The 10959-nt window shown below is 51.7% G+C and overlaps 1 protein-coding gene across 1 annotated transcript in view; it reads right to left on the bottom strand.

Annotated features, from left to right (window-relative positions):
• The window catches only part of CSTB (cystatin B), a 26574-nt gene extending 23715 nt beyond the window's left edge, over positions 1-2859 (bottom strand). The window contains exon 1 of the mRNA XM_040266962.1: positions 2452-2859. Coding sequence (XP_040122896.1) covers positions 2452-2745 — 294 coding nt within the window. The 5' untranslated portion in view covers positions 2746-2859. The remainder of the gene's footprint in view (positions 1-2451) is intronic.
• Positions 2860-10959: the final 8100 nt, after the last annotated feature.

The raw sequence follows: 10959 nt of genomic DNA, 5'->3' as shown, positions 1-10959 counted from the left end.
TTCTCCTTCTCCTCCAGCTGGGACTTCACCTGGGGAAGGGGAGAAGGGAGAGACAGGTGAGCTCACCTGTATTAGAGATATTACAGCTGAACTCTAATGCCCACATTCTACACAGTTTCTAGAGCACGTCTGTTCTTCACAGCTGAGCAGATATTAAAATGCTTGCCCTGATTTCAAGTACAGAAAACAGTTCTTTAATTCTGCTGAGGTTTCAATGTTATCATTTGCTTGTATCATTAGTCCTTTCTTTTCCAGACATGGATAGTTTATATTCTCATGGTTACAACAGTGTATATAAGTTCGTACCTTACCATTTTCACTCAAACCTTCATTTGAAAGAGTATATAGTTTTTAATTACTCTTTGAAAACTAAAACATTTTTACATGTTAACATTTAATATTAAATTTAATTTTCCATCTTATTGATGTGCCTTAATTCTCTTACATAATCCTAATTTCTTCCATGGCAGAATATGCAGCAGATAAAGCACTTTTGTAGGAAAAAATGCTTTGCTGCATCTTTAGATGGTCTCTCTAGGTTGCACGGCCTTTGGGCAGAGACTGTTTCTGATCTTTGGTGTCAGATGTTACTCTTACTCTCAGATCAGTCATGTTTTACAGGGTCTTGGCCTTTGGGGAAGTGAGAATTTTTAAGGAGGAAGGGGAGAGCAGGTTGTTTTGTCTTGACTTGAAAACCTAAGCTAGTTTCCGAGTGCTCGGGCTGCTGTCTGGACCACTGGCAGCCACAGGAGCTTGCTGACTGCGCTGGAATCCTCAGACCAGTTGTGGGGGTCGGAGGAGTTCAGTTAAGACCAGGAGTGTGCTGCCTGGAGAGCCGAGGGGATCACCATCATACATGCCAGTGAGTCACTTGGCAAAGGCCTTCAGGGAGGGGCGCTCCCTGTGAATGAAGTGGAGAGAAGGATCAGAGAGAGGGTCAGGTAGTAAGAATCTGGCTGCCTGCTCCCTCTGAGTTTGCCAGGGCCCTCAGGTGATCAGCTAGGTGTGTCCCCCTGGGCCAGTGCCCACCTTCGACTGAACACTCAGCTGTGTAGCCCCTGTTCCTGCTAGGTGTGCAGGGAATTGACCCTCAGACAGTTTACCTAACCAGGTAGGGGCGAGTGACACCTGCAGACCCTCCTGGGGGTCTGGGGATGGAATCACCTGTTTCAGGAGTGGAGGCAGGAGAACCCCACCCTGTGCAAGGATTGGGGAGAAGCCCAGGTGGAGGTGGTGGAGCAGCGGAGGTGGAGGCCTGCAGGATGGCAGGTCACCGACACAGCTCCGACCGGGAGAAAGATGGGCTGGACTGGAGCCAAGGAAAGCTCAGAAGGCCCCGGGTCACTAGGAAGCTGTTAGTTCCCAGACCAGAGTGACCAGCTGGGCAGAGGGCCAGGGAGGGCCCTAGGATAGGACTGGATGTGGTGGGTACACTGTCTCTGGCCTCACTTCTCCTCACCTGTTCATGAAAGCTTCAGTACAGAAGGTCACCGGATGGTGCCCCTGCCTCTCACAGAGCCCACCCAGCACACGGGCGGCCTCCTTGTTCCCAGGGGCAGTGAGGACGGTCCACTCTCAAGGGACGGACCCCAAATGCAGGCCATAGTGACAGAAACTCTCGTCTCCCGAGGGGACTCACACTCATTCAAAGCTCAGGTGACCAGCAGGGATTCTCCAGCCTGGAGACCCAGGAAGCGGCCGGGAGGGCTGGGCGCTCTGAGTGGCCACAGGGGAAAAGCTAGGACTCTCCTCCTATTTGGCTCTCCTGGGAGTCCCAGCAAATGCCTACTTTTCACAGGTCTCAGGAGACTGACTCAGCCCCTTCCTTTACCGCAGTCAGATGGTCCCAACCGCGAGAGAGGGGACAGGGCTGAGCTCATGGCCGAGGTTTAGGAGGCAGGAGCCAGGGAGGAAGGTTAAGGGACAAAAGCTTGTCTTCAGTCTCTTCTTATCAGAACTCGAGCCTCCTGGGCCCTACTTGTGATGACAGGCAGGACAGACCCAGCTCATCCCACCCCAACCTGATCTTCCAGTGTTTCTGCAAACAGGGCTGGACAGCTGACCAGGGTCTGAACCGGGCTCTGCCTCCTCGACCGAGCTACTTCCTGTTTCTAAACTTTTTATTGAAGACCACTTCAAACTCACAAAAAGGGCTACACTCAGTCCAGCCCAAGTCTCGGACGCCTGGGACCCAGACCCCAGACTCACGCATGAGGACCTCACCCCGCCTGCCGTATCCTTTGCTCTTTAAGTGCTATTCCCTGTCACCTCGCGCCCCCTAACCCAGTGGACACCTCCGCACCAGAGAACTTCGCAGGCAGGGAGGTGCATCCACCTGCGTCCAGCCCGACTCAGGGCGGGATGCGCTCGGGCGCAGCGCCTCCGTCCCAGCGGGGATGCCTGCGGACGCCCCCGGCCCCCAGTACCCCATCCGCCCCACACAGCCCGAACCTTGTCGGCGATGGCCTGGGTCTCGGCCGTGGCCGGCTGCGTGGCGGAAGGCGCTCCGCACATCATCTCGGCGGCAGGCGGGGCGGGAGCGTGTGGACACCGGGCGGCGGTCACGCGGGAGCAGCGGACACTCCCAGAGCAGCGGACACTCGTGGGAGTGGTCGAGCGGAGTCGAGCGCCCAGACCTGGCGCGGCGGTCATGTGCCGTGCGGGCGAAACCACAGCGCGGCGGGGGGGAACCGGGACCGGAAATGGGGTGCGGGGCGTCCCGGAAGGGAATGGAGCGCGGCCCATCCTGGTCAGTGCGGACTGACGGGGACAGGAGCACGGCCGCAGCCCGGGACCCCCGATGGGCGCCGTCTCGGGACCAAGGGTCGTGTGCTGTAGGGCTGTCCCCCCTCCCAGGGTTTGGTGTCGTCCTCCCGGCGGCTGAGTCAGAGGGTGTGGGCGGGGGCGCGGTCTGCAGGGTCTGGGGAGAGGGGTGGTCCCCGCGCTGCGGGGTTGGGGGCTGAGCTGTGGGTCTTGTCTAGGTTTCCGCGTCCCGAGCTGGGCAGGACGCGGGGTGCAGATGGTCCAGCCTGCCTCCTTCCGGCCTTCCGGGCCACTCAGGGCCCCCAGACCCTCTCTCCTGCGTTGGCTTCCAGGTGCCCACACTTTGACCCGGTGTCTGCGATAACAGAATGACGTGATGGGTGTTGAAATGAGAGGTGTTTGGGTTCGCAGAGGAGCGGGGAGCTGGCCCTGAGAGCTGCCCAGGGCCGAGGGGAATAGAAGCCCCTGCCCGGCGACCCTCATCCCTAGGCCTGGCTCAGCGCCCTACCTGTGCTGGTCGTCTGTGCACACAGTGAGCGTGTGACCCGAGGACAGGGTGAAGGGCTGACGTGGGTGGACAGAAGAGGCACAAAGGAGTCCAGTGGCCTCAGGCCCGGGTGGAGGTCACGGGGAGGGCGTTAGTAAAAGTTTGGTTCTGGCCGTTCCGCTTAGGATTTAGAGTACGTGTAACATCCAGGAAAGAAAGGGTCTCTGTCTTTTGGGGGCAGGGTGGGGCTGTGCTGGGAGCTGTCTGGACAGGACTGGCCTATCAGAAAGGTCCAGCTGCCCCTCAGTGGGCGCTGCGCCTCTGCCACCCCTGGGGGCTGACTCTGCAGGTGCAGGCCAGCCCTGCCTCCTGGGGGCCCAGCGTGGAGCCTCAGTGGGAGCGGCCGGTGAACAGGTGTGTGGGGAGAGGAGCCTTTCTGGGACGTGCCAGGGCAGAGCGTGGTCTGTAAATTCAGGGAAGCATGGGAGGTCAGGTGACGTTGAGCCCTGGGGAGGTAGGAAGGAGAAACTGACACCCAGCAAAGGCCCAAGCCCAGAGAGCTGCACTTTAACAGCAGGGGCTGCAACAAAGCAAGGGAGGGGAAGACGGCCTCAGGTCCACCCTCCTCTGTCTGAGTGAGCAGTTTTTTTTTTTTTTTTTAAGTCTTTATTGAGTTTGTTACAATATCGCTTCTATTTTATGTTTTGTATTTTAGGTTGCAAGGCATGTGGGATTTTTGTTTCCCACCCAGGGACTGAACATGCAGCCTTTCATTGGAAGGCAAAGTCTTAGCCACTGGACTGCCAGGGAAGTCTCTGAGTTAGCAGTTTTTATTTATTTTTTAACTGATCATTTGCATTTAATGGAAAGAAAGAACTATTTATTGAAGGACGGTTTTTCAAGAATGAAAAGCTGAACCGTTCACTGGGATAAATTCACCATTCTCATTACACATATCTGATACGAATATATAAAGAACTCCTGCTGCTGCTGCTGCTGCTAAGTCGCTTCAGTTGTGTCCGACTCTGTGCGACCCCATAGACGGCAGCCCACCAGACTCCCCCATCCCTGGGATTCTCCAAGCAAGAACACTGGAGTGGGTTGCCATTGCCTTCTCTGATAAAGAACTCCTACCAATGAATAAATAAAAGATCATTAAAAACAGGTGGTATCCTTGAATTGGAATTTTTTTTTTTTTTTTGCTGCATTGCCTGGCACTTAGGATCTTAATTTCCCCTATCAGAAATTGAACCCACGCCCTCTGCAGGGTGTGGAGTCTTAGCCTCAGGACCACCAGGGAAGACCCTGGGGTTATTGTCTTAATCATTTACTGCCTGGATGTCTTTGGTTTGGTGGTCTGTGACTCCCAGGCTGTCTCCTACTCTGTAAAAGGTTATCTTACCTGGAGGATGACTCAGAGCAGCACACAAACAGTGATGCTGATTGGGACGCTGGCGCCAGGCCCCTGATCTTCACTACTCTTTATTGATTAGACAGAATGTGATGGAACAGGTCTGGCTAGGACAAGCAGGCAAGATAAGAGAGGCATGACTCTGAAGTCACAGGACTCCATTTCAAGACTCCCGTAATTCTTAATAAATGATGAGAGACAGTTTTGACCCCATAAAAATGGAAAACTCTGTGTTGAAAACAAAATGTCAGAAAATAATGAGCAAGAAGGGCAAGGAAAGCCGTTCTTTGGCTTTTGTCATTCTACAGCTGGGGGGTGGGGGTTGTTGGGGGGAGTGGCCCACCTTGGGATGCCTCCCTGTGCGTGACCTCTTTCCCTGCTGGACTGGTCTGCAGGTGCTCACCTTTTACAAATAGGAGGGGACTGCCCTGGTGGTTCAGTGTAAGAATCTGCCTGCCAACGCAGGGGACGCAAGTTCGATCCCTGGTCCGGGAAGATCCCACATGCTGTGGAGCAACTAAGCTGGTGGGCCAGGCCACAACTACTAAGCCTGCACTCTCTACAACCCGTGCTTTGCCACAAGAGAAGCCACCACGATGAGAAGCCCACAAGAGAGTAATCCCCACTCGCCGCAACCAGGGAAAGCCCATGCAGCAATGGACTTTTTTATTTTAAAAAAACAAGTAGGAGGGTAACACACCTGTGGACGGTTGTTTTTTAGAGTTGGCTGTAGCAGGGGTCCTCCACTTTGACTTGGATTTTGGCAGAGCCTCACAGGCAGGCAGAGAAGGGCACAGCTTGTACTAGAAAGGAGGAAAGCTTAGGTGTGCCCCAGGCCTGGAGAAGCCGTGGACAGGCTTGCTGTAAGCTGAGGATCCTGTGTGATTGATTTTGGGGGCATTCTTGACCTTCTCTGGTTGTCCTAGGTTAGAAAGGGGAGGAGCAAAAATTAGGGAAGATGGCAGTCGTGGCTAAGTTGTGATATTCCTGGCTGGTGGCTGTAGAGGCTGTGGTCTGGCTACTGGGTGACTGTTGCAGAGTTTGTGGGTTAGAGTTCTCTAGTCACATATACGGGGTCTGGCCATTGTCTGTATGTATAGTCAGTGTCCAGGCTTCCCAGGTGGCTCGGTGGTAAAGAATCCACCTGCCAATGCAGGAGACATGGGTTCAATCCTTGGGTTAGGAAGATCCCCTGGAGGAGGAAATGGCAACCCACTCCATGGGAAATCCCATGGACAGAGGAGCCTGGTGGGCTACAGTCCATGGGGTCATAAAAGAGTTGGATACGATTAACAGACTACTAGTGACTATATAACATCCAGCTAAAAACTAGCAGGGGGGTACTCTTTTTGCCCCCTTCTGATGCCTATGTCAGAAGCTTTCTCTATCTCCTTTATATTTTAATAAAACTTTATTACACACACACACAAAGAGTTGGATACGACTGAGCAACGATACGGCAACAACAGCATAGTCAGTCTCTCCTGCTGCTTTATGGAGTCAGTGTTGCTTTATTGCTGCAGGCTTGGGTCCAGACATGTTTTCAAGCTGCCGTGGAAGGCTATAAGGTCAGATAGTTTAATGCTGATCCAGCCCTTCCGTGTGCCTGCTGTGTGGCGTGGGAGTAACTGCTGAGCCTCTCTGTGTCCAATTTAAGCACCAAATGAGTTAATGGACATAAAATACTTGGGTCAGTGTCTGAGCCCTAGGGTGGATGGATAATGTTATCACTGTCATTGTGTGTAATAACAAACATAAATCTCACCCATAATGAGCATTACTTTTTCTACCAAAGGCCCTGAAAAATGCTGATGTCTCTCTCTCATTCCTTGAGGCCACAGCTTCTAATCTTACTAGAGACCGGAGAAGAGAGTAAGTTTCCTCTCTCTTCACGTAGATCCCAGAGGCCATTCACTTCAACTTGAAATCTGTATTCAGAAGGATCAAAATGTCAGGGCACTTCCTAGGAAGTCCACTGGTTAAGACTTCATGCTTCCACTGCACAGGGCATGGGTTCAGTCCCGGGCTGGGGACCTATGATTCCATGTGCCTGCTGTGCAGTGAAGCCAAAAAAATTGTTTTAAATTCAAGCAACTTTGAAGATTCCCTTGTGATCTCTGATTTTCCCAGAGTCAGTAGAAGCCATGGTGGTTTTTTCCTCAGTGTCTCATGGCCCCTTCTTCTGCAGCAAGACAGTTGTAGAGCTGCAGACATTGTCCTTTCTTCCCTGCTGGATTCTTTGGCTGGACTGATAATTAAATTGATACCAGACATTAACAGGAGAAAAATAAATTTAATTTCTAACATACATGAGCCCCAGAGATCTGAGACCAAGGGTGATGAGTCTGGCAATTGAGGCTTCTATGGCACCGTGAGCTGAGGAATAGTCTGGGGACCTGGGGCTCCCCGACGGGGGAGGGCTCTTCACAGGGAGATATAGAGAGCGAGGCTGCTGGTCAGTGCTTGCCTTGCTGTGCAGGTAAGTCAGATAAAAAGTTATCTCTAATAATAGCTTGTCTTCTGGTTGTTACGTTGTTAAGTCACTTTAGTCACGTCCAACTCTTTTAAACCCCATGGACTGTAGCCCGCCAGGCTTCTCTGTCTATAGAAGTCTCCAGGCAAGAATACTGGTAGCTTCGCCAGGGGATCTTCGCGACCCAGGGGTCAAACCCAGGTTTCCTGCATTGCAGGCAGATTCTTTACCATTTGAGTCACCAGGAAAGTTAAGGAAGAGGTAATAATGTTTTCTGGATCCACTGGGTCCTGACTGCCTTCAGCTCAAAATAGCCCAGGGATGGGGGAGCCTGGTGGGCTGCCGTCTATGGGGTCGCACAGAGTCGAACACGACTGAAGTGACTTAGCAGCAGCAGCGGCAGCAAAATAGTCCAAAAGAGCATCTTCTGCTCCCCTCCCACCCCAGCTTATGGGCATCCCTGTCGACATGCTGAGGAGGGCAACTCACTCACCTGTGCCCCGTTCTGTTCAGCTGCTTCTGTCCCATCAGGCAAAAACTCCAGCCCCAGAGTCTGTTGCTAATAAAATTCTAGCCCCAGAAATCCTCTGACAGGGCGGGAGTGGGGAGGAGGAGGATGGAGGGAAAAAAAAAGATGACACATCAAAACAACTAAGCATTTATTAAATTTCCCTGTTTATCTTCAGCAGCAAGGGGAGTATCAGCAGATATAAACTTGAAAAGTGGTACCCCACGTGGGCACATCTCTGCTCCGCCTCCTGCATCAGGACCCATCACAGGTCTGGCAGCCTAGGTGAGCAGGAGGCAAAGCAGAGAGAAGCTGTATCTCTGAGCCAGGCCCCTTGAAGCAGCCGACTCGAGCAGAGACAGCCCTGAGCCCCCTCTGAAAGGTGGAGGGAGGTGCAGAAATCGGGGAGGAAGCAGATGGACATGGTGAAGGGCTGTTGATATAAACTAATGTAGGCAAAAGCTTTCCTAAGAGGAATCAGAAGGGAAAGACTGGGACCCACATGGGGCAGGTGACACCCTGGGTACACCTATTGACCTGTCCTGGGCCAACCCAGCTGTTCTGTGTGTGTCTCTTAATGACATGAAGATGCTTGTCCAGGTCCCCAGCAGACAGGCAGCACTGCGACTGTTCCTACCCCCATACCTGTCACAAAGGAGGCATTGAATAAACATCTGACTCTTTATGTTTCGGAACTCTTTATGTTCAGCTGCTTGTCACTCAGGAATCCAATGCTAGGAGTCAAGTGCTGGGTAAAAGGAAAGATGGCTGTCATGAGGAAGCCAGCAATCTGGGGGAGAAGGTAGGCCTATGTCCCAAAGAATCAACTCCCCCTTGCTGATCAGGGGGCAAGAGCTTTCAAAGGGCAGTTCCAGGGGTGCAAGGCCGGGGCGGAGGGGGAGCCATGTGTGGGACTGAAGTCAGCGCCAACAGGCATCTGGAGTCAGACGCGCTCCCTCTGACAGTCATCTTGAAGTCGGTCATGTGCTAGTGTGATCAGCGTCCTCGTGATTGTTTTGTGTACAGTTAATCTTCAGGTCCAGAGTTGGTTTGTTCCCATTTCCTTGAGGCCAGTTCTCAGGATTGCACAAGATGGAGCAGCTCACATCATGGCTATAGCCTGGTCATCATGAAGTTAGCTTCTTCCACTGGGTGGGGGTTTCAGTATCTCTAAAATAGCTCAAAGGATATGGCTCAGAATGTTAATCACAGATTTTTAAAGAGGAAATAAAGGTCCTTGTCTTTTTTTTTTTTTTTTTTTTGCCACACTACATGGCTGGCAGGCTCTTAGTTCACTGCCCAGGGATAGAACCCAGACCCTCAGCAGTGAAAGTGCCAAGTCCTAATCTTTGGACTGCCGGGGTATTCCTCAAATATCCTTGTCTTTTATGGCTAAACTTACTATTTTGTCTTGTTTGACTGCTTTCCTTTGCTTCTGCATGTTCTCACTCCCCTAATTAAATTTATTCTTTGGCTAAAGTTTTTTTCTACAGACAGGAAGTGGGCGGAGGATGGTAAGGGAACAGTCTGGGCTTCCCAGGTGGCTCAGTGGTAAAGAATCCACCTGCTAACGTAGGAGACCAGGTTTGGTCCCTGGGTTGGGAAGATTCTCTTGAAGGAGGAAATGGCAACCCACTCCAGTTTTCTTGCCTGGGAAATCCCATGGACAGAGGAACCTGGCAGGCTACAGTGCATGTGGTCACAAAAAGTCAGACATGACTGGGCACACGTATACATATTGTCCCGAGAAGGCCCCATGGGGACCTGCTCAGTTACAGTTACACACTTCTGTAAATCAAAAATAAAACTTCACAACGAAAGCAGGCAAAGCTAGGAATTTTTTAAAGGAAAATTAATGGACGGACGGAAGTTTTACCTATTAGTGTAAAAATGTCCATCCCAGAATTTAGAAGCCCCCTCACTGCCCAGCCTCTGTCCATAGCCAGGAGCCCTGTTTAGTTGGGGAAAAGTGTCTATAGAACTGTGTCTTCCAGGGCCCTGCTGTTGGCAGCACTGAGTACTTGTTGTAACCCTGAGTTCCCAGCCCTCTAGATTCCAAGTTCCTGGGGCTTGGTGGGGCCCAGGCATCTGTGGGACTGATGGACACTCACCGATGCTAACAGTAGCTGCCATCACTAGAGGTGGGGAATGGGTATTTAACAACACTCTGTGAATTCCTGTGTTTTTCCAAAGTTTTATTTAAAGGACTCTTCTTTAAAATTAAATGTTTATTTATTTATTTGGCTGTCCCAGGTCTTAGATGTGGCATGTGAACTCTTAGTTATGGCATATGGGATCTAGTTTTCTGACCAGAGATCGAACCCATCCCTCTTTCATTGGGAGCTCAGAGTCTTAGCCACTGGACCACCAGGGAAGTCCCAGGACTCTTTGTTTTTAGAAAAAGAAAAGTTTTCTTTTGGAATAGTGTTCATTCTTGAGGAGTAAATGACATCATAGGAGAATGCTGAGAAGCAGTTTCAAAACAGTCAATATAATGTGGTTAATACAATTGATAGATTCTATTTAATTGACATATAATCAATAAAAGTCCTATGCACAGAAAATAGAGAACAGATCTGTCAGAAGCTTTTCCTTTAGATCATGAGGCCACGGGCTTCTCAGATGGTGCTAATGGTAACGAACCTGCCATCTCCAATGCAGGAGACATAAGAGACATGGGTTTGATCCCTGGGCTGGAAAGATCCCCTGGAGGAGAGCAGGGCAACCCACTCTAGTGTCCTTGCTTGGAAAACCCCATGGACAGAAGAGCCAGGCAGGCTACAGTCCATGGGGTCACAAAGAGTTGGGCCCGACTGAAGCGACTTAGCACCCACGCATGAGACCATGGTTGGTTCCCTCCCCTAACTTTTTCTATTTCCTTAATCTTCTATAATAACAACGGAGGGATGAATATGGGGGGAGAAGCAGCCAGTATGGAGTGAGTGGGTGTGAGTCCTGGAGCAGCAGGAGGCAGGGGGATGGGGTGGGGAGTCTAGGAGGAGGAAGGGCGGGGCCATGACCACAGCCGGATCTGCCGGGCTGTCTAATGCTTGTGCAAAATGAGTTTTCAGGCCCTTGTTCTAAGAGTACCAAGGATCTCAGGAAGGCAGCGCCTGAGCCACACCGGGCACAGCCCTTGTGCTCAGGCCCATGCTGCTAACCGGGCACACAAACCACCTGCCACCCGTGAAGCAGTCCTGGCCCGCTCATGGGGCGCCCACAGCTGTGGTGGGCACACGGGCTTGCCTGGGTGTTACCTTCACCTGTCTCTTACAGACTCTGGGCAAGAGCATCCCCTGTAAGCCCCCTTGCTCACC

This window comes from Oryx dammah, unplaced genomic scaffold, assembly GCF_014754425.2.
Source record: "Oryx dammah isolate SB20612 unplaced genomic scaffold, SCBI_Odam_1.1 HiC_scaffold_2, whole genome shotgun sequence".
NCBI classification, from domain to species: Eukaryota; Metazoa; Chordata; class Mammalia; order Artiodactyla; family Bovidae; genus Oryx; species Oryx dammah.
The sequence above is the reverse complement of the archived record's forward strand: the minus strand, read 5'-3'. Positions and strand labels throughout refer to the sequence as shown.